Here is a 24,120-nt window from a genome sequence, read left to right as displayed (position 1 = left end):
AGAATTTGTATGGGGGAAACTCCACAATGCTGGTGAAAGATATCAAAGAAGATCTAAAAAACAAAAGGAGAGACATATCGTATTCATGAATTGGAAGATTCAATATAGTTAACATAATAATTCTCCCCAAATTGATATACAGACTTAATACAATTTCTATCAAAAGTTCAGCAAGATTTCAGCACCAAGATGTCAGCACCAAGCTGATCGAGAAGGGAAGGTTTCAGTGGTGAGATGCCCAGTTGGAAGAATGCACGAGGGGCCAATATGAGAATGAAAAAGCAGGCACCAACTTATTGTGGGGAGCGCACTTCTGCTTCTGCACTGCTTCTGCTCCCCTTCTTGTGTTCCCCTTTTGCTCCACAGGGGACCACATGGCTCCATTTATATCAGAATACAATAGTGGCATTCAGCCACACATGCGTGATACAATAAGCTGAATTATGTTTACATATTTTAGGCGCAGGTGCCCTACTACACTAATGTAATATTCTAAATCCAGGGTGCTATTCCTAGCCACAAGCCTAGATCACAGCCAGACCTGGGACCAGCCAGGCCTGGGACACACAGTAGACTTAGACAAAATTTTTCTAAAATTTTTAGGAAAAGGCAAAGGAGCTAGAATAACTAAAACAATTTTTTAAAAGCATAGAGTGGAGGTAATCAAACTACCCAATTTTAAGACTTAGAATAATTAAGATTGTGTAGTATTCACAAAGCAATAGACACATAGATTGATGAAATAGAATACAGATCTCAGAAAAAGAACCATACAAATACACTCAACCGATTTTTGGTAAATGTACAAAAGCAATTCAGTGAAGGAAAAATAGCCTTTTCAACAAGTAATACTAGATCAACTGGACATCTGCAGGCAAAAAAAAAAAAAAGAGCCCAAGCTTAATCTCACGCCTTATGTAAAAATTAATTCAAAATGGATCATAGATCCATTACATGGATCAATGTAAAACTCTAAAACTTTTAGGAAAAAACATAAGAGAAAATCTTCAGGATTAGGCAAAGAGTCCTCAGATTTGACGTCAAAAGCAAGATCTATAAAAGGAATATTTTATAATTGGACATCGTCAAAATTAAAATCTTTTGCTCTGCAAAAGACCCTGTTAAGAAGATGAGAAGACAGACTACAGAATGGGAGAAAAAATTTGCAAAGTTATAGCTCACAAAAAATTCATATCTAGAATATATAAAGAACTCTCAAAACCCAACAGTAGAAAAGCAAACAATCCAATTTAAAAATGGGCAAAAAACATTCAGAAATATTTTACCAAAGAGCACCTACAGATTGCAAATAAACACGTAAGAAGATGTTCAACATCATTAGCAAATTAAAACCACTACATGATAGCCCTACACAGGTATCTGAATAACTAAAATTTTTAAAAGTGACAAAAGCGAGGATGCAGAGAAAGTGAATCACTCATACATTGCTGGTGGGAATGTAAAATGGGACAGCCGCTCTGGAAAATAGACAGTTTCTTATAAAATTAAATATGTAATTACTATTCGACTCAGCAATTTTACTGTCGGGCATTTATCCCAAAGAAATGAAAACTTACATCACCCAAGATCTTCACACAAATGTCCATAGCCACACTGGAATCAGACCAGATATCCTTCGACAGGTGAATGGTTAAATGAACTTTGGTACATACATTCATGGAACACCACTCAGCAATAAAAGGAACAAACTATTGATACACACAACAATTTGGATGAATCTCCAGGGAATTATGCTGAGTGAAAAAAAAAAAAAGCCACTCCCTGAAACTTACATACTGTATGATATTTATAAAACATTTTAGAAATGACAATATTTTAGAAATGGAGAACAGATTATTGGTTGTCAAGGATTAGGAAAGGTGAGGAAATGGAGGAGGGAGGTGAGTGTGGTTATAAAACGGGAAGTATTGTCGTGATGTTGGAACTGCTCAGTATCTTGACTGTAGTGGTGAACACACAAACCTATACACACACGTGTATATGCACACACGCACAAATGAGCACAAGTAAAACTGGGGAAATCTGAATAAAATAGATGGATTGTATCAATAATGTCAATATCCTGATTGTGGAACTATACTAACTGGCAAAGTACTATTGGGGGAAACTGGGCTCTGTATATTTCTTATAACTGCATATGAATATAAAATTATCTCAAAAAATTTTTAATTAAATAATACAACCATCATGCCATCACACCTTAAAAAAATAGCATTACTTCTGATTATCAATGATTGATAGGATACCTTGTAAAAGATCATGATGCAATAAACTCAAGATAAATGCACAGAGAAAAAATGCAAAGTTCTACAATTAGATCCAGTCAATTAAATTAGTTAGGGGGACCTGTTTGGGAAGGGAGAACTGATGATTAGGGCACTTATCAAAGCTTTAAGCGATACACTATGAAGCTGAATTAATGTAGAGAGGAAGCAAGGGAACTAAAATGTTAAATCAAGCTACATTCAGAGACTACAATATGCTGATCAGCCCTGCAGCCAGACCAGGAAGAAACCTGCAGAACAAAGGAAGATGTCTGCTGGAATTGCTAATAAACAACCCATGTCCCAACACCATGAAGGGAAAACAGAAAAAACAGAGTCTTTAAAATAGAGTCTTTGGTGCCCAGCACAAAATAAAAACATTCATTCTTTATGGCTAAAACCATGGGGAACCTATGGATCAGAGGCTGGAAATTGCCAGCAGGCTTTTCACTCTACACATCCTTACCTTTTCATGCTACATACTCTGCTCCTTCCTCACTGTATGTCCATATCAAAGGAAAATGGGTAAACATAGCCTTTAAACTGTAACTCACAGGAACTAAAGAATGGTATGTAAACTGAATTCCCCGAACACTGCGGGATGCCTCTCAGTGCCTTTACTCTCTCTCCTTGTTCTCATCTCTTTCTCTTGTCTCTGTCCCTCTGAGTCTCTCTTAGGTTCTCTCAATCTGCCTCTGAGAGGAGACCATGCTCTGTCTATGAAGTGTTACCTCTTCTCTAATAAACTTTCCTTTGACTCTAACTCTGGCATGTGTTTGAATGCTTTCTTACATTCTGCCAAGAACTCTCCTCTCTCATTGCAGTGCTTGCGACTTCCCCCACTCAGGGGAATTTGCCCTGTCCTGCATCAGAATTACTGAGTATGTTTTTCTTCATGAGGGGGCATACAGGCAGGAAAATAGCAAGGGATGTCCCAACTTTCTGATGGCTCCATTATGTTAATGCAAAAATTTGCATGTGTGACCCTTTTCTCCTACCTGTGAAGTTCCAAATCTAACTCCATTATGGGCAAAATATTCAGTCTCATTCCTTTACTAGAAAACTGCTGCTTCTTTCTGAGCCCTACTGGCGACATATTCAATATTCTTATGCTATTTGTATAGTACATTCCAAATTTCATTGTTTTGCCCATATTTAAGTAGCACACACATTGGGTATGAGATGGAAAAACCATACTGCCCATGAACTGCTGATGCCAGGAGGCATTGAACCCTTTTCCTGTTTGCCTTGAGAATACTCGCTGGCGACACTTGCAGCTGCAGCATTTACCCGGAGATAACTCGCTAATAACCTTACTTCCAAGGTTTGCCATAAAATATCTCGCTCTTATTTTCATTTTCGCGTCCGTCTAGTATATCGATAGTCTTTGAAAACAAATGACATCATTCCATTTATAGCATTGTTTTTAGTTGTCCAATTGCTGAAAATGTCAAATCCTAGAAAACATAGCTGGTGGCAAGCTGCACTATTTTTTTTCTAAATGAGAAAATGGTTAATAGGGTTATGTAGAAAGTGTTATGACATTGCATCAGAAGCAGCCCATTTTATGCTAGGACACCAAATAGAAAATGACTCTACAACATGGGAACTATATTTCAGCTCAGATTCCAAGCTGAAAGTGACTACTTACAAAAAGTTTTAAAATCCCCTTCGATTGTTAGTGAAGGCTGATTGCGGTCTTGAAAACACAACTAAGGCAGAAAAAGAAAACTTTGTTATCCACACAGTACTCTCATTAACAAAAAATGTTGTCAGTCAGCCAGGATCATGAAGCCAAGTCTCTGAAGAAACCAGTTAATATTCTACCAAATGTAAACATCAAATGCAAAATAAATATACTCAAGGGAAAGGGGAGAGTAAGCTTGACATGTAGACAGGAAAAACATATTGTTCACAGAGAGGAGAGTACAAAATCTGGAAGAATTATTTCCTCAGCCACACAGGATAAGGGTTCTCATCAGAGCTAGAGAGCAATACAAGAATCCCCTGTACAATCTTTCGGTTCCTTGTGTATAATTATGCTTTTGTTACTGCAGACTTGTGTTATTTTCATTCTAGCAGGTATCTCAAGACCCGCTGGATGGAGCCTCTTTGGTGGTGTTTCCAATAGAGACTTGAGCTATGTGACTGTGACCTGACTATTAAGAGTCTGGTACTCAGTTTGGACAAAATCAGCTAAGCAACATCTTTTGCACAGAGCTGCATTCACAACATTTCTCTTTCTCTTTCTCTCTCTCTCTCTCTCTCTCTCTCTCTCTCTTTCTCTCTCTCTTTCTCTGCCTCTTAGTTTTCTATTGCTCTTGTAACAAATTACTACAGATTTAACTTCTTAAAACAACACAGATTTATTATCTTATAATTCTATAGTTCAGAAGTCTGACACTGATCTCACTGGGCTAAAATCAAGGTATTGATAGGGCTGTATTCCTTCTGGACGCTCTAGGAAAGAATCTGTTTCCTTACCATCCTCAGCTTCTACCGGCCACCTGCATTCCTTCCTTGTTCATGACCCTTCCTCCATCTCCAAAGCCAGCAATAGCTGGTCGAGTCCTTTTCATGCTTCAAATTTCTCCTTCCTCTTCTTCTGTCCTCCTATCTCTCTCTCACTGCATCCGGGAAAGGTTCTCAGCTTTCAAGGACTCATGTGATTAGATTGGGCACACCCAGATAATCCAGGATAATCTCCCAATCTCAAGGTCCCATAACATTAATCACAGTTTTAAAATCTCTTTTTTCATGGAAGGTAACATATTCACAGGTTCCAGGGATTGGAGTATGCACACCTTTGCGGGACCATTATTCTGCCCACCACATGGGGCTTGCACTGCAGGGGATATGAACTGACATTATGCCCTAAAATTTCTCCCTCCGATACATACATTATTTCAAGAGAATTACCTTGTGTATGATCACAAGAAGAAAAGAGCAAGGTTGACCCAGGTCTTGGCTGCTAAGCAGGCTGCTGGCATTACTCACTGCCTAAGTACCTAGTGCCTACGCCCAGCTTCAAAAGCAAATTCACGCCTCAGAAAAGTGATAGATTACTTCATGGTTTTAAAGTACAGGTCTTAGGATCAGCAGCACCACATTCCCCAGTTTATTAGAAATGCAGACTCTCAGACTGCACCCTACAACCTATTGAACCAGAATCTGCATTTTAACAAGATTCCTTAGGTAATTCATATGCATATTAAAACTTGAGAAGCACTTTTCTAAAGACTACAATTGCGGTTCTCATCATCCTTGGCCTATTAGAATCACCGGGGAGGTTGATTACTGTTGTTAAATTTGATTTTAAACTAAGTCTCAGACTTACTGAAGAGTTGCAAAATTAGTACAGAGAGCTCCCATATGAAGCCAAGGGCCTTCATGATTTGGATTTGATTTGTGACTACAGCTTTAGAAATTATTTTTTTCCCCTCTCTCTCTCTCTACACATCTCATAGACCTAGGCTTTCTTCCTGATAATCATTAATCCCTGAGGCAGCAGAAGACAATAGCCTGGACCTGACTAGTGGTCATAAGGTCCAGACCTCTGGCAGGCTAAAGATAACATCTTGACCTAAATGATGTTACAGCTCCTGAGCCCTGAAGTGGAATGACTCCCCAGCTACTTTTCCCTGGAACCAAACAGAAAGACATTGCGGCAAACCTCAGAGCTGTCCTTAAGATCTGAAGAAATGATTTATTGCCCTTACCTCACCTCCAATCAATCAGTTTCTAACATAACCCTGAACCCCTAACCCACTTTGCCCTATATAATCTGTAACTTACATGGCACTGGAGAGTCGGGTCTTTTAGAGCATGAGCTTGCCCATACTCCAGATTGGCCAATCCTATAATAATAAATTATTTCCTTTCTCCATTACAAATCCCTGCTTCTTCATTTCTTTCCGCCAGTGCATGCAGGCAGACGGACCACATATTGGGGTTCAATGACATATACCCTCCACTCAGCCTTCCATATGTAGATAACCATAGTACAATTATGAAAATTAAGATATTAACATTGGCACAATATCATTAATTTAGCTTCGGTTTATTTGAATTTTGCCAATTTTTCCCCTAAAGTTCATTTTTTGTCTTTCCAGGAATCAATCCAGGATTCTACATTTAGTTGTCACATCTAGTTGGTCTCCTCCAGTCTGTTCTCAGTCTTTGTCTTTTATGACCTTGACATTTTTGAAGAGTACTTACTGGTCAATTGTTTTGTAGAATATTCCTCAGGTTGGATTTGTCTGACATTTTTGCATGAGTTGATTGAGGTTATACATTTGGGGCACATACTCTCAGGGAGTGCAAGATGTTAATATGTCTTATGACTAGCAATGTTAACCTTGATCACTTGGTTAAGGCAGTGTCTCCACCGCGAAGTTAGCATTTTCTCCTGCATAGTTTCTTGAATCACTTAGGGAACATACTTTAACAATACGCAAATATTCTGTTTCTTCTCAGACTTTTATGCATTGCTTTTATCTATTGGTGGATTATTTGCAACAATTATTTCTGTGCTATTCTAATATTATCTATTAATTAATTGAAATTCTGTAAGAAAAAGCTATTCCTTCTCTACCATTCATTTATTGAATTATTCATTTATATCAGTATGGACTCATGGAAATTTATTTTAGTCTATTGTTATTTACTTTGTTACTCAAACTGTTCCAGCTTTGGCTCTTTCAGACTGGCTCCTTTTGACTTACCTCATAAGTTTATAGACTTAACGGACTTTATTTTTGGAATAATTCTATGTTTACAGAAAAAAAATTGTAGACAGTAAGTACAAAGAGTTCCTTTATACCTTTCACTCAGTTTCCCCTAATGCTAACACCTTATATAGCCATGACGTATTTGTCAAAACTAAGAAATCAACATTGATACATTACTCCCAACTTTATTTGGTTTTTGCTCATTTTTCCACTGTCCTTTTTCCATTCCAGGATCCAATCCAGGATACTTGTTGCATTTAGACCTCCATCCTTTCTTAAGCACTTTCTTATATGCTCCAGATTTGTTTTATATTTTCTCTGTCCAGTCCTGGAATAAACCATGTCTCTAAGAAGCTCCACCCAGGGAGTTTTGAAAAACCTAATATTCAGGCCGCACCCTGGATTAATTAAGTCCGAATCTCTGACTGTGAAATCCTGACATTTAGAGTTTTAAAAGCTCCTCAGGTGATTCCAATGTGCATTTGAGACTGAGAACCATTGAGCTAGACCTTACTTCTGCTGGCCAAGAAAAATTAAAACTGAACGGTAAATCTGCAAATGCCAGAGACTTAAGTATATTCCCCAGCAAGCTCTTATGTTCCCTGAAGACAAGGGACTTGGTTTTGATCATCTCTAATGAGCACCTGGCCCAGAATCCGGCACATAGGAGGTCCTCAGAAATGCAGAATGAATGAAAACTAAACAAGTGAAACAAGTCTTGGCTCTCTTAGTAAAATTAACCTTGGCCTGACTTCTTTTTTCCTAATCCGTATCCATCCCAAATTAGATTTTTGAGCTGCCTTGAGGTTTATGCTGAACACCTCAAGATTTCCTAAAATTTCAAGTGAGGGATAGAGAAAGCAGCAAGGCTGCCCTTGGGCAAACTCTCCGGCAGAAATCCCCTCCCTGGAATAATAGGCTATGCTGGCTTCCCCTCTCTGGGTCTTCTGTCAACTGCCCTTATTTGAGTCCTCTTCTGCCACCTTTACTTCCAACAGCCCTTATGGCAAATGCATCAAAAAAAAGGAGCACCATCTTCTTTATTCCCTTTACTTTTCCTTCCTCCCTTTTTTCTGGCCTACTTTAATGTCTCAGCTTCTTCTGCAGAGAAGTACAAAGGGCACAGGCTCTGGAGCCAGCCAAACCTGGGTCAAAGCCAAATTCTCCCATTTACTAGATGTAATAACGGAACCTCTCCTAGGTCTCTGTTTTGTAGTGCGTAAAATGGGGGTAATAGCGCCTACCTTGAAGGATTGATGTGAGAAGTCAAGAGAATATTTTTGCTCACCTACAAGCGCAGCTTGTGCTCAGAAATGACCGTTGCGATCATCGTTGTTTTATTATTATTGTTGTTGGTGGTGGTGGTAGTAGCAGTAGTAGTAGTAATAGTGGGGATCAGTTTTCTGAATCATTTGGAAGGGACAGGGCAAGGCAAATTAATTCTATAAAAGAGAGTAAGAACTCTACCCATCTGTCAGGGATCTGGAGTAACTAATGGAACTTCATTCAGAATTTGCAGAATTCATCTATACAATCCAGAAGAAATGGTTTAAACTGCACAAAGGCAATCTCAGCTAAAGCAATTATCTGCTGACACCACCATCTGGTTACATAACCAACCAATATTACACAACCAATATTATATTATTATTAATATAATAAGTAACATGGGGGTGCACACTGACATCTCCAAGTGCTTTTGTTTGCATCATCTCATTTAACCTCTCCCAACCTCAAGGTGGCTATTTTGACCATTTCACAGGTGAGAAAACTGAAGTTATATGTTATAGTAACTGAGCTAGCAAGTAATAGAGTCAAAACACATACACAAGTCTTTCTGGCTCTGACATCCCTGTGGTTTCTACAATTGTTTTTTTGTTCTGTATAAGTTCATAGCTGTCAAAAGAACGCACTCACTTCCAGGTCTGTTAGAAACAGAAGTTTTTAGGAAAAGGCTTGGAAAAACTGGACTGCCTCATTAAAGAAAACGTCAAAATGAAAAATGCTGGCCTTTCCCCTTCTAATTTGGCCACCTCATCTTCTCCCTTTGTCTTAGTGGAAAAATGTTTCCCTGGCAACTTGTTTGTCCCACCAGCTAATCAATCAGTCTACTACTAACTATCCAATCAGCCAACATGCTTAGCCTATGCTGGGGGCTCTGAGGACACCAGAAAAAATGCCCAGGCCCTGCCCTCAGACCAATGCAGAAAACAGAACCCACCAAAGCAGAGTACATGGGGTCAAGGGTCAAAGGAGAAAGAAGCCTGGGAAGGAACTGCAGGAGGAGGGAGCCACCGGGAATGATGATGAAAGGATAGGCTTGGGATGGGGAAAGAAACTGGAGATGGTGCTTCTGGTGGGAAATTATAACAATAAAGGCCAGAAGGAGGAAACGAGAGTATAATATGCCAACTGTGAAGACAGCAGCCACCTGTGGTCCATATTTGTTTTCAAAGAGTAGTGAGAAATAGGGTCAGGGCCTGACTATGCTGGATAATGAAACAAGCAGCAGATTTGAATACCACGTGCTGAGCAATTGGAAGCTGTGAAGGTTTTTAAACTAGGAACACCACTAGATTTGATGCTTAAGCCAGTTCTAAACATTTGCCAATTGCCTTAGCACTGATTTGTTGCCTGATTTAAACTAACTAGAATAATTAGTTCTTAGTGTTAAAAAATAAAAATAAAAAAGACAGAAAGTACTCGAGGCTCTCACTGACGCCACAAAGTGCCCAATACCTTGGAGTATTAAAATTAGAAATTTCTATTAAATACGATTTGACATGATGAAACATCAAAGGCAATACAGAACCACAATTTTGGAACAATAAAGCATGTAGGTACAAGCATCCAGGAGTGAAGCAGAGAAAATTATGTAATATTACTGGCAGGGAAAATACTCCAAACCAAATATTATTTTTAAATACTATGGAGTACCTGACTATCTTTTCTGCAGTGACCAAGAGAGAACCAATTTTTATAAATCTTGTACCCAATATTAAGGTTGAAAATTGTCATTTTATTCATGTGTATGTTTTAAGAATCTTTATTTTACTTTATTTCTTTTCCTTACAGTTAACAACTCCCAGGCACATTTAAAAAGACTAAGTAACTATGTTGTACCTTTTAAAATCAGACAATGAGATACATGGCAAAATGCATAGAGCTCTGCTAACCTTTAGATGATTTGTTTCGATGCTTTATCTTTCTAAATTGTTCTGTGGACATTAGAAGAAATTTTTCCAAATAGAATACAGGCTTTTCTTTTCTTTAGGATGTGGGGATAAAGGTTTAGGAAGTGAAAAACATTTTTAAAAACAGACATAAGATATTCTATGAATATATTGTGACCCCAAACCCTGGGAAAGTATTTTTCGCTTTCTAACCTGTATTCAAGTCCCAGACTATTGGCTGTATTCTAATTCATACTTACCTACGAGCAAACATGGAATCAAGGCGTAGAAAAACCACATAAGACTTGGCAAGATTTCTTCTAGAACCATCACGAAGGTCTGTGTTTGGCAGACTCAGCTTGACCTGGAACATCGTTTCCTTACACAATGAAACATTCTGTCCATCCTGGTCATTTTGCTTCAGAACGCAGATGTTGGAGCTGAGTCGCTGTGAAGCCTGACTTGCTCTGGAAAGAGGAGCTGGGCCCAGACAGCTCAGAAGGGGCGGGGCATTGCAGCACCCTCCTTTCTGCCCAAACCCAGATATTGTATCAGGGGGTGTGGCCTAGGAGAGTTCCAGAGAAAATGTAACTCGGGGGAGCTTGAGAATCTGCCTGGGGGAGATACCTAGACCATAGGCTCTCTCCTGGGGGGAACCTGGTTGTCCCTAGAAACTCCATTGGCAGTGAGCAGGCAGGATTACCTTAGCCTCTCATCAAATAGCTGTGCTTTTCCATGTCTCCATCTTGCAAGTACTTATAAGCTGGACACTGATTAGCCCTTTTTACATATCCACTTCAGAAAAAAAGTAGATAAGTTTTAAAAAAATGTTTTAATACTTTTTAGTAAGTCAGGAATTGAAGAACATATAGTTTAATATTCGCTTGCATTTGCAAAAAGAAAACCTGTTAGGAGATACAGAAACTAATGTTTGGTTACCTTGGGGCAGATGGAGTGGAAATTGAGAAGATGGAGGAGAAAAATGGGAATGAGACTCTTTGTGGTATCTTTTTTTTTCCTTTGTTTTGGGGTTTAAAAAAATTTTTTTTTATTGTGGTAAAATACACATTACAGAAAATTTACCATCTTAACCATTTTTAAGTATACAGTTCAGTGGTATTAAATACATTCACATTGTTGTGTAACCATCACCATCATCTATCTGTCCACGTAACTCTTCATCTTGTAAAACTGAAACTCTATGCCCATTAAACAATAACTTCCCATTCTCCCCTCCCCCCTGCCCCTGGCAACCACCATTATACTTTCTGTTGCTATGAACTTGACTATTCTAAGTACCTCATGTAAGTGGAATTATATATAGTATTTGTTTTTCTGTGACTGGCTTATTTTCACTTAGCATAATGTCCTCAAGTTTCAATCATGTTTAATCATTCTGCACATTGCAGAATTTCTTTCCTTTTTAAGGCTAAATAATTTTGCATTGATGTATATACCACATTTTGCTCATCCATTCATTCATCCATGAACACTTGGGTTGCTTCCACGTTTTAGCTATTGTGAATAATACTGCTATGAACATGAATATACAAATATCTCTTTGAGACACTGCTTTCAATTCTCTTGGGTGTTGTGTATCTTTTTATACTGTTTAACGAATTGTGAATATATTATTGAAAAATTAAAAACAATTTTAAAAATTGGAAGGAAAACCTTATGATAGAGTTTGGTCCCTTAAAATGCCAGCTTTTTAAACACTACTCTACGCATGCGAATGCATTATTGGAAAAACATGGGTTTTAGAGTACAACAGATTTTGGTTCTGGTTTAAAACTTATTTGAAATGCAAACTTGACAAAGTTAATCACTTATTTATTCATTCAATATTCACTAAGGGCCTACTATGTGCTGATCCTGGGGATTCAATAGTTCCTGACCTCAACCAAGAACTTCCCAGCTAATGGAGATGGACATGGGAATAAATCATTACTGAAAAGAAAGCGACAGAAATATTAACAAGAGAATAAGAGAGCATTAAGGAGAAACACCTAATGCGGCCTAGGGGATCAGAGAAGGATTCCTGGAGGAGGTGACTTCGGGGCTGAGTACTAAATGCTGGAAAAAATTAACCAGGCATGGTGTGTTTAGGAAACCACAAGAAGTTTGGTGCCACTGGAGAGCAAGGTTGGAGTGGCAAGAAATGAGGTCCAAAGGCAGATAGAAACAGGATTACATAGAATCTTGAATGCCTAATTGAACAGCTTAGAGTTTATCCTGAGAGGAAAGGAGGGGTTAAAAAGCTCAGATCTGATTATGTCATTCCCTGTATTTGAGCTTTAAAGTTTATGACTAGGATGGAGAAAACAGTACGAGGGGCCAAACTGGAGGAAGGAGGGCCAGGAGGGAGCTTTGTCAGTCTGCTAGGTGGGAGTTGTTGGCTAGCAGTAGGTTTTCCCATGTCTGTAGAAAGAAGTGACTAACAACAAAAGATGGAGGTAGAATTGACAGCTCCTAGATACTGAGTGGATTGGGAGGGTGGAGGGGGAGGAGGCAAACATGACTTTCAGGTTCTAGGTTTGAGTAATTGGGTGGATGGCAGCACCCCAACCTAAATAATGCAAAGGAGGAGGGTGGGGTGGGGTAGGGTCAGGATAGGCGGAGTTGATGGTGGTACAGAAAAAGGTTGCATATGTCTAGCTTGATACACTTGAATTTAGGATGCTTATACAGGGAGGTCTCCAGTATGTAAAAGCTTTGTCACAAGTTTATGGGTATCCAGAGTATTGGCACCATTCCCTACCTTTAGGATTTCAGTGGTAGCTGAGACCAGGAAGTGAGTGAAAACATTCAAGGAGAGTATGTAGATTAAGGAGGCATGTAGATATGCTCCTGGAAAAGACCCACATTTAAGAACCAGCATAAGAAAAAAGAAATAGGGAGATGCAGGAGGAAATAGGTTAGAGAGGTGGTTCTGGAACAAACTGTGATCCTGGAAATGATGAAAGATGGAGTGGTCATCAGCAGGAGTGCAGAAGAGTGAGTCACTGAGTTATCAATGAAAAATGTCCCCTGGACTTAGCACCTGGAAGATCATTTGTAATCTCAGTAAGAGGAGTTTGAATGGAGAATTTGAATCAAAAGGCAGAGAGTTGTAGGATGAGCAGTACACGGGAAAAGTAGTGCACTTTGATGTGAAGGGGAGTTCCAAGAGCCTCACTCTTTCATTTATAGGGTAGATATGATGCTGCCTTGCATAATAGTAATGAGAATTAAAGAATGCAGACAAAGCATATTAGCCCAGTGAAGGGAACACACAGTAGGTCTTCACAAATGCCATATTAACCATTTGTTAATAATAATATTAACAATAAGTACATTAGGGACAATTTGCTCTGAATGGCTGGCTTTGTGGGCTCCCCATCTTTCAGTTTGGCCCCTGGATCAGAAAAAAAAAAAGACTTCCAGTTTGAGATACCTACTAGTAGTTAAAAGCACGGGCTCTGGAGCCACTGTCTGGGTTGGCATCCAGGCTCTACAACTTAGTAGTTGTGTTTTTTTAAGCAAGTCATTTAAACAATCTGTGTTAGTGTCCTCATCTATAAATTGGAGACATCAATTCATAGGGTTGTTGTGGACGAAGTGAGATGGTACACTTAGAATAGTATCTGGCAAAGTAATTATACAGTAAATGTTAGCTGTATATCTCTTTATTACACTATAATCCAGAATACTTGGTGCATGCTCTCAATTCCAGCCCTGTGAGTCAGTGGCCACATCTGTGCCTTGACTCTAGTCACAAGCTCCTTGTAGTCTCTCACTGCTCCCCTGCTGTCTGATCCTGGCTCCCCTTGCCTCTGGGTCTGGACACACCCCAACTTGGAGTACTTCATACAGCTGACCTCAACATCTGTCCTCAATCTTACCTTTGTTCTCCCAGTCCTGGTTTCCTTAATCCTCTCTCCTAAATGCACTTCTGCCCAGTTTTCAACATGTTAAAAGCTAACAATAAAAGCCAATGTATATTGGGTATCTACTATGTGCTAGGAATTGTCCTAAAGGTTTTCCGTAATTATATATTTTCATATATTATACAACATACTTGTGATGTAATATTTGATTCTCAACTTTTCAGATGAGGACACATGACTCAAAGCAAGTGATTTATTGTATATTACAGAGCTAGTCAAGGATGGAGACAGGAATTCCAACTGAGGTCTACCTAACTCCAAGTTCTTTTCACTCACCTTACTGCCTCCCAATTAGCACCAAAGGAGGACTCACAGTGTGTCTGAGTGGCACAGAGTGAGTGATCCAAGAAACTAGAAAAAGCTTTAGAGAATAGACAGACCTCAATATGGAGCTCCAAGAATGTACTCATTTAGATTTGGGTAGGAGATATGCATTCACAGTTCAGAACTTCAACTGGGAGAATAACATAAGCAAGGCCCAAGGATGGAAAAGTTGAGAATACCGACTGAGGAGGAAAAGGAGAGGTTAAGTAAACAGAGAATGGGAGAAAGAACAAGATTCGTTCAGTTATGCTGTCGGGGAGAGAGTGTTCACCAAGCCCTGGGGTCTTGATAAGTCTACCTGGGCTTGGGTCCCTGTCAGGATCCTCCTGCCTATCAATCCTTCACAAGCCACTGGACTCTGCTGCCTATCAATCCTTCACAAGCCACTGCAAGGAGAGTCTCTGTCCTGGGCTCCGCACACCTCAAGGAGCACTGAAGGGTAATGCTACCTGCCTACCATCATAGCTTTTGCATGACAGTCCCTCATGTCTGGTTTATGACTCAACAAGGAACTCAGACACCCACTTCTGCATGGGCCATGCCATTGGGTGAAGACTTCTGGAGGGCTGTGCCTCATCTGCTAGTGTGTACCTTTGCCTGGAATTCCCAACTCTGATATTCTCTCTTCTGGCTTTGAGGTACTTCTTTCTGTACCTTCTCATCACTTGGTTGTGATCCATGGTTGTCTGTACAACATGCCAGCAACAAACTATCCTCTAACCTATTGCCTGCACTTCTCAGGTTAACTTCCCCTGCCTTCCAGAGTTGACAGATCATCTCTATGACTGAATATGAACTTCTGAAAAACAAATAAACTTCCTATTAAGCAAGTAGTCTAGAAACAGCAATTTTTTTCCTAGTTCACTAGTTGCCGCTTAAATATTTTATATTGAATTGTGTAAGGAAAAGCAAGATGAAAGATTTTTATGGAAAGGTAAAGAGGCAGTGGGGAGGGATAAGTTTGATGGCCAAAGAGAGCCCTCTGAGACTCATATGGCTGGGATTAGAATGAAGCAAGGAAAGCACAAGGGCACAAAATTTGAAGCACTCTAATTAAGAGTTGTGCAAATGCAGAATAGGTCCTGGTGTTCTAGCACACACTACATGATCAATCACTTCATTCCAATAACCCTTCCTTGGCCTTTACCAAGATTCCTAACTATGTCCTGTTTTAGCACATCTGACATTTAGGTATAACCTACTATCTTATGTATTTTTTGTAATATGAGAATTTAAGCAGTGGGATTCCCCTTGTCTTAGATTCTTCTTACTGCCGCTTCCACTGAGTCTGTTCCAGATATAATTTTCACACATTTTCAAGCTCCAGTTTTCAGGGTTCTAGTAGCCCTTTATCACCTCCAGAACATACTTTATAGTTTCTTAATTTTCTCCCTAGTTTATTACCTGGCCTCCAGTGCAGAGCATCAGGTATTAAACTTCCCTTAATCTCAATTCTTTCCATAGAGTGTGATCCATTAAAACCCTTACGTCTGTCAAACTGTCCTCCTTCTTATAGTTATGTTTTTTTCTATGTGACATTCTCTGACAACTCTTAGGATGGAGAATCAGGCTTTATTCAGAATAGCCCTTTCTAGTTAAAATTTCCACATTTAAATAAAACAAATACCATTTTATTCAACTTAAAATTTGAAAATCAGAAATAATGCTCTATAATACTGAAGATCTTACTTAACATAATTTTCAAATGATTTTGGTTGCTGTATTTTCATTCAATCACTGGTTTAATCCTAGTCCTTGGTATTTCTTTTAAGTGGAGCATACAATATGCTCAAAGGTCAATTTTATCCGAGGCCTCTTTTCATCATTTTACATAAATTAACACCCTCACTCTCCAAACTCCTCAACCCGCACTATTTTTTCTTCAGAGCACTTCCCCATTAGGCATTACATCACTAGAAATATGTTTAATAACAGCTTTTGGACAACTTTGTTCGTTTTCTTCACTATCATTTGTTAGGTTAGAACAGTCTGGCACCTGGAGCAATCGAATACTTGAAGGGAGCTGGTTGGTTGATGGACAAATATCTCTAAAAGCTATTTAAATACAATCATGCACACAGAACAATTCAAAAAGTATTTTTTCATCTTGACACCAAGTGATTAGCATATGTCCTAATGAAATCAACATTTGTTTTCTATAACATCACTTTATCTATAATCTAGAAAACATATCAAACGAGTAAATGTGTTTGGCATTATTTGCTCCTAGAAAAGACATTCAAGGATTACTCATTTCTTCCATAGGGGCTCAAAAGTGTCAATTTAATGACCATTCCTGTGTTTAGCCTAAAATAGTCACTTCCATCTTATTCAGGAATCCACTTGTCTGCATAATTTCCCAAAGGCTATCTGCAAATTTTATACATGGTCTAAGATATAAATTCTCTGAGCCCAAAGATTTATTTAGGCAACTAAACACCTTAACTACCTTAGATGTCTATTTTCATTTGTTTGTTTTCATATTTGAAAGTCACTGTCATTCTATGAGGTAGAAGAAAACATAGAAAGAATATCGAGTACTGTGTATTTTTGCCTTCTGTAGTTATAACTACAAATAAAATTTGAAACATTATTCTAAAATACTGAGACTAGCTTTCCCATGAGCTTTAAAGGTAATGTGAGTGAAAACATTTAAAAATCAGGCAGTCCAGCAGGTTAAAAATTGTGTTAGCAACTATAGGAATCTGACCAATTGTGAAATATCCGAGATAATGAAAGTGCTCAGGCTGGCATATTCTCAAAAACCCACTTTGGTTTAAAACATTTACCTCTGTGAACATGGCCAATTCTATAACTGAAAAACTTCTGCTCTTCAAAACTTTAGGTGCTACTCATTAAACAAAAAGTCTCAGCAAACTGTATATACTTTCAGGTCAAAAGAACACATCGTTAGAAACTAGAAAAATATATTTTGGCTCCTCAGCCCCCTCGTTTAGGTCATGTAACAGCAAGAAATTAGGGCGTGTCGTATGCATAGTAAGCTTGTTCTGTAAGTGTTGAGTCATATAAACTTGCTAAATCAATAGAAGCAACTTATCAGAAGAAGAGTTTCCTATCTTGCCTTGCAATAGAATCAAATGATGGGTTTCCTCAGAAGCAGTAATGTGGCATTTTTTAGAGTCCACTGGATGCTATTCAGAAAATAAAATTAGGATGTCATCTATCCCATTATCAAATGTCTTTTAAGGCAAAAGTGACTACAGTTGTGAAGTCATTTGGAAACAGTTAAAAGATCTACATAAATACAAACTACAAAGGACCCCCTTATATGCCTGTAAAATTTTAAATTGTTAAAGCATGCCGTAATGCTACATCCCTAATTTAATGATTTGGACATTGCATTGAAGTGTTTCTGATAAAGGAGTTTCGAGATTCCAAACTGAACTCTCCATGTTACAGGTAAAATAGGGAGCAACAGTAACTGCATTTGGAGATGTGAACTAGGAGGATAAGGGTTAGGAAGGCTTTTTTTCACACTGAATTTAATTATACCATGTGTATTAGTAAATATAAGGGGACCATCCACACTGAGTTCTATATGATAGTCACCTGTGAGAATTCATCTCCAGTGCTGTCAGCTTCTCATTTTTCAGGAGAAACCAGAACTATGAATTTTATGTGAAATCCCTCAATTTTTAAATATTAACAATTACTTTCTTTAAGCAATGCATAGATAAAACTACTTGGCTGTACCCTGAACAGGGCACCTTGCCAAGATGGCGGGGAGGGGGAGGCTGCAAATGGTGGTGGTAAAATTCAGACTTCTAGAGGAGCTGGGCTTGAAGCTGGGTGGGGGTGGGGGCAGAGGGGTGCCTTTTCTTTATTCTCACAAAGGTACCTGACAGACACAATGGCCCTGCTTCTTTGCAATCTCTGGATTAGATGATAGAATTAGAGCATTAAAGCTGGAGATAATTTATGTGCCATATATCTTTAAGGATGACCTTATTCTGACAACCCAAGCAGCTCATCTGCTAGGCCTTTTTATTCTTCCAGCAATGGCAATGGATTGCACTTAACTTTCTTATTGTTCAGTGATATATCTGTCTTTATACACTGTCTTTAATAGTGCCAGGTACCTGTGTTACTGTGTATAGTGAAGATGTTTTATATATATATATTCAGCTGAACCCTAAATATTTACGACCAAATATAACAGATACAGCTATAATAGCTTTTAGTTATGAAATTTTTTTAAAAAGTTCTGGAAAACTTCCTTCCAAGATTTTATAGAAGTTATTTGTAGAAGTGGGCTGGGCACAGTTAGATGTGTTATGTGTATTTAAATAATTCATGCTTATAGAAACAGCCATTGGTATAAGGATTGGTTTAAGACTTTTAAAAAATTGATAAAATGTTGAAGTACAGAATTAAGTAGTTCCCAGTGAGGTTTTCATCACATAATAAGAAGAGCATACAGTAGACATTATTGGCACACATGGGCTATCTGGAAACTCTCTAGTTATTATAAATCTAATAACACAGAAATCTAATGGCATAGAAATATGCATTCTACTTCCAGTGCTAGTCCAATCCTAGCTACTTTCTCAAAATTCTTAACGTCAGCTCAGTGGGGTTTGCTATATATAAATAGTCCATGTTTGTTATACAAAGTATTAATTTCTCCTTTAAAAAAACCCCCAAAATCTCTATTTTTAAAGATTGGAGAGAAAAACCAAAGAGGTGGAGAAAAGAAACTATCATCAAAGGTTTGTTTAAACTTAAATAAAAAGATGTTTACTACCTAGTCATTTTACAACCACTTTAAAATTTTCAATTTATATTCAAATGATTTTACAGCAAAAAAGATAAGCATACAAAACTTTCATTTCCATTAAACTTATCTACTAACAATCATCTTAATAAACAAAGGAGAATTGAACTGAGAAAGATAATGGAATATAAACTTAAAGGCTTTAAAAGCAGATGTTATAAAGATGAAAAATTGTACATCAATGTCTTAATTGTATTTGCTGACTCCTATAGCTCAGTGCAAGAAGCCAGGGCTGCCACCCAGTGGCAATGTCTTTTAAAATGATTTTAAGATTTAAAGAATAAAGAATATATATTTAAAATAAAACCTCATGAATTAGATGACTTCAATTTTAACATCAGAAATTCTGGTGTATTTAATGTCTGTTTATAACATTAAGGATAGAAACATTCATTTGCCTAGGCTGCATTGTGGAAATTTTAGAAGATATTTATGACTTCTTACTGTTTACTAAGTTTTAGTAAATATTTTCAATTAAAATACAAAAGGTTACTTTGCTTAAATTTGTATCTCCAGAATTTATAATGGGGGGAAAAGCTATGACCATAAAAATACAACTGGTTTTCTTCTGTGACCTACAGAAGTAGATTTGATATTCTATAGCAGCCTCTCGTCCATACACCCAAACTTCTGCTTGGTAAACAAAAACATAATAGAAGCACCTACGAAAATATATGATTTAAAAAATACTTTCTGTAACCATGAACACATCTCACCTTTTCCTTAGGTATACACAAATTTTAGTGTCCCAGTCAATAAAACTCAAAGCTGAAAGGAGGAAATGAAAATAGTAGAAATACTATGCCCAATAATTACTGATATTTAGGGATGGGGTAAAGGGGAAATCACTTGGCCTCCAATTTCCCCAAAATTTGGCCATAGCTTTTTTCACATTGGCACAGATAAAATATCCTAATATATAATGCTTTGGTAAAATAACACTAGAAAAAAAATAATTCTATAGCATCCATTGAAAAGCTAAATATCCCAGACTGCTTTGTCCTCTTGAATAAACAGATGAGAGAGAAGCACCAAAAATTCTTAGAAATTTGGAGATTTTTGTTTCCAACAGTTGTAAATTAAAATTGTACGAGATATATTTTCTAACCTACGTCCCATTTGTTTTGCTTTACAGTGAAGACAATGAATGAATTTTTTAAAATAATGGCAGACACAAGACACTTGATATTTACAATGGCTTGTGGCAGATACAATATAATTTCTAATTTTCCATTTATTATTGCTATTTAGTCACAGAAAAGATTAACACTCTCCAAGAAATTTATTTTAGCATATGCCATATATTGATATAATAATTTTATATGAAGAGAAACCATTGAGGCAGTGACTAATATGGTGCCCTTACAAGGAAATAAAGGAAAGGCAATGAAGAAATTCTTCCATATAAAGATTTTTCTTTCAAAATATAAACCTTAGTATTAGAAGCAAAGAAAAAAACAGCAAAGGAAACAATAAAACAGAAGACTAAGGATAAGGAATTGCTCTATGCAGATGTTTTGCATATGTAGTATATAGGTATGGAATGAGTTATAATAAAAATACTTATGTATTATAGTCAATTCTCATATAGAGTTAGGAACAGCAATATCCAATCTAGCATGACTGGACTGACATTTTCTCAGTCCTCGATTACATGATGAATTAGAGCTGTGCAGCAGTCATTTCTGGTCAGCAGTATCATGATAAATGCTTGATAAGATATAATTTTTCTCCTTGTTCACTTGTAAAAATTGGTGCCTTTTTGTAATGTTCTACAAGTTCTTCCATGGTGCTGAATTTACGCTGCCCAATGCAGTAGACAGTCTCTTTTAGTTGGACTTTAAAATGCTTGTTTTTCCCTTGTGCTTTTAGTGATACTGAGAAATCATTTGGCTAAAAGAGAAAAAACATTCGGGGTAAACATTTTGAAAGACATTAACATTTTATATTAAATAACATCTTAAATGTGAGCATTTATTAAATACTAGGCACTACTATGCCAAATTATTTAAACAGATTATTTCCTTTATGCCTGAAAACAAATCCGTTTTACAGCTGAGAAAATCAAGGCTGAGAGAAGCTAAGTTGTTCAAGGTCAACTGTCTAGGCCACAAAAGAGCCAGGATTCAAACCCAAACAGTCATACTCCAAAGTCCCTTAACTAGCATGTTCTACCTAACACCCACAGCAAGTCCTTTAGTTTAACATGGGAAGCAGCTATTTTCTGTCCAGTCAGACTACTGGAGAAACATATGAGAAAATCCAAGACATCCACTGATTTTAAATTAGTAGCTAACAGTAGTTGTCATTACAGAGTAGCTGATAATATTCTGAATTCTCAAAGATGAAGGACACAAAAATGAGAACCAATATAAACTTATTAGGTCATAAACTCATACGCCTACAAGGGGCCAAAAACAAACAAACAAAAAAGTAAACAAGTGACAGGGTGGATATACAGAGGGAACTACAGTGCCACTCTTCACTATCATCAACCACCTACGCTTCCCGAGGGGCTATGCTTAGGCCCTAGTCTAAAGGAGGTGACCACTTAGCTATGATTGTTGCCTTGAGGCATACTGGCTCAATGATGACAGGTCTTCCTATTTTAAAAAGAGAATCTGATGTCTGAATCTTTATATTTCCCAATATCTAAATATTGATAATAAATTCAAATGTTTAAAAAACATTCTGCTTAAACAAAATACGCCTACGACCTTTACTTTAAAAATTCTACTGCTAGAAATAATGGTATATTTTGGCTACCATCTATACTCAATTACTTATAAGAAAATACACAGTATTCTGCAATTAAGCTACTTCTCCAATCAGACTTTTTTAAACCTAACTCTTTTTGAGTAATCTGTATTAATCCAAAAGCCTCTTTTTATACAATTACTGCCAGAGTTTCAAACAGTGGGCTTCTTCAAAACATCCCATACTTAGTTACTTTACCACCCACTCCAAGGTCACTCCCTTCCTAACCCCTCTGCCCACTGCTTGTCCTGGAAAGCAGAGCCAGGTCAGGTATGTAAAAGAAAACAAATCCAACCACTCTTCCTAACCAACCATCTGCTCTTCCTGAGGGGTTATATAGAAGCCTGATTTCCTGAACTTCACATACATTGGCAGTTCAATTAATCTCAATCTCTTTCCTCTCTCTTTTTCTCCCTCCCTCCCTCTCACACACACACACATACACACACGCACACACACCCCTACTACTCGCATCACCTAAGATAATCTTGACTTTTTTTCAACCTTTTGTACAATCACACATTCACTTTTGTATAACTAAATACACACAAAGCCAATACTTATAATGATTTGAAAATGGAAACAGCACTCTTCCTTTATCAAGGAAAAATAAAGGCCGTTTTTTAAGGGAAATGAGTATCATCAAATAGACAGTACCCAAAAGAGCCCATATAACTATTTTCTTATTCAATTTTTATGGTGTTATAGTTTTATTGTTTTATAAGTATTAGAATAAAATTTATCTTTTTATTGCAAATGTATTTTAAATACTGTTAAAAAAGTTTTTCGAGGTATATAAGAAAAGTATTTCAACTTCCAAACAACCAATTTATGAAGAAACTTAAATACCGATTTTTTAAATTTAGAGATTTCCTTCATTTATAAGGACAGTGCATCCAAAATGCAATTTAAGAAATGTTTTCCCAGTTTAGTCTACTGCACTATTCTACTCTCAATGAAGAAGCCAGCGTTAAATTTTCTCTGTTTTTCAGTTTAACATAACAGAAAATATTTCAGAAATGCAAAACCAACAGAACTAGACAAGGCCAAATAATCCAGTGTAGTATCTCCCCACTAGGGCTATATTTTATTCAAAATAAATACAGTTGGAAAGTGCATTGCCTTTAGCTTCAGAACATTTATGCTTATTTCCCAACATACTACCTGGTTAATTTTAGTAAAGCCTCTCAAATTTTCTAATTATTTTTTTAATACCCAGAGCTCTATTTCTATTTACCTTTGAAAACCAACTTACCGAAGACTCACTATCACGAATGAGGAAATCACCTTCGTGCCCTCTTTCATTTAATGCCATTTCTGCTTGATGCCTGGTGACTTTCCCATAATACCAAGGATTGCCAGCAAACTTTCCAGTGAGTGAAGGCCTAATGTAATCACACTGTGGAGGTGAGGGTTCCAAACCTGAGGTTAAGGGATTATTCTGCATGATGGTAACATAGTTTTTTGGCACCAGACCGACCATTCCATTGATCTTCCTGCATTTCCACCATTCGGGGTCATTTTCAGGTTTTTCAATAACATCCATTACATCTCCTTTCTCAAAATTAAGTTCTTCATCATTGGACGAGCTGAATGGGTAAAGAGCCTGCACCACATGCAACACTTGCCCAGTATTTAGGTTATTGACGACTGCAGCTAATTTCTCTGACAGAGAACCCACATGGTCACCCAAAGGACTGTCACCTTCCTCAGTTACATAGTTTGAAGGGAACCATCCAACTTGTCCATTGTAGCTACCTCGCCACCACCCATCACTGCATTTCTCCATGACGATCACCTTCGTCCCTTTTATCAATGATAATTCGTCCTCTCTCTCTGCCATGTAGTTAAATTTCACATATGCAGGCATGTTGAGGTCATAGAGACGTTCTCCTGGGTCAACAAAGCTATCATCAGCAGGAGATGCAGAATCTGGCACACTAGGTTTTCTTTTCACTTTCCCAATGCCTGTTTAAATAAAAGGAGTAATGAGAAGAGAACACAAAATGATAACCAAAAAACCCCCAACTTATTCACTATCCAAAAAAGATCTTCAAAACTCTGTAGTTTTTTTAACACTTTAAACATAGATAATAATTTTTTTTTTAACATCTCCATGACTTATTT

The 24,120-nt window shown here is 37.6% G+C and overlaps 2 protein-coding genes across 9 annotated transcripts in view; both read right to left on the bottom strand.

The window, feature by feature from the left end:
• The window catches only part of IL20RB (interleukin 20 receptor subunit beta), a 43,506-nt gene extending 32,282 nt beyond the window's left edge, over window positions 1-11,224 (bottom strand). For 2 of the 7 annotated variants that reach the window (XM_023538379.1, XM_011373206.2), the window contains exon 1: window positions 10,449-11,222. In XM_023538379.1, coding sequence (XP_023394147.1) covers window positions 10,449-10,518 — 70 coding nt within the window. In that variant the 5' untranslated portion in view covers window positions 10,519-11,222. Of the gene's footprint in view, window positions 1-3,936; window positions 3,998-4,769; window positions 5,449-10,448 lie in introns of those variants that run through there. The other 5 variants (XM_023538381.1, XM_023538380.1, XM_011373202.2 and 2 more) reach the window with 5 other exon arrangements.
• A 7,952-nt stretch (window positions 11,225-19,176) lies between these two features.
• NCK1 (NCK adaptor protein 1) overlaps window positions 19,177-24,120 on the bottom strand; it is a 77,913-nt gene continuing 72,969 nt past the window's right edge. For both annotated transcript variants that reach the window (XM_011373200.2, XM_011373201.2), the window contains 2 exons: window positions 23,249-23,961; window positions 19,177-21,129 (listed from right to left, as the gene is read on the bottom strand). In XM_011373200.2, the coding sequence (XP_011371502.1) occupies window positions 20,935-21,129; window positions 23,249-23,961 (908 nt within the window). In that variant the 3' untranslated portion in view covers window positions 19,177-20,934. The remainder of the gene's footprint in view (window positions 21,130-23,248; window positions 23,962-24,120) is intronic.

The sequence above is a fragment of the Pteropus vampyrus genome, unplaced genomic scaffold, assembly GCF_000151845.1.
Source record: "Pteropus vampyrus isolate Shadow unplaced genomic scaffold, Pvam_2.0 Scaffold220, whole genome shotgun sequence".
Taxonomy (NCBI): Eukaryota; Metazoa; Chordata; class Mammalia; order Chiroptera; family Pteropodidae; genus Pteropus; species Pteropus vampyrus.
Note: the sequence above shows the minus strand (reverse complement) of the source record. Positions and strands in the feature narration are given on the sequence as shown.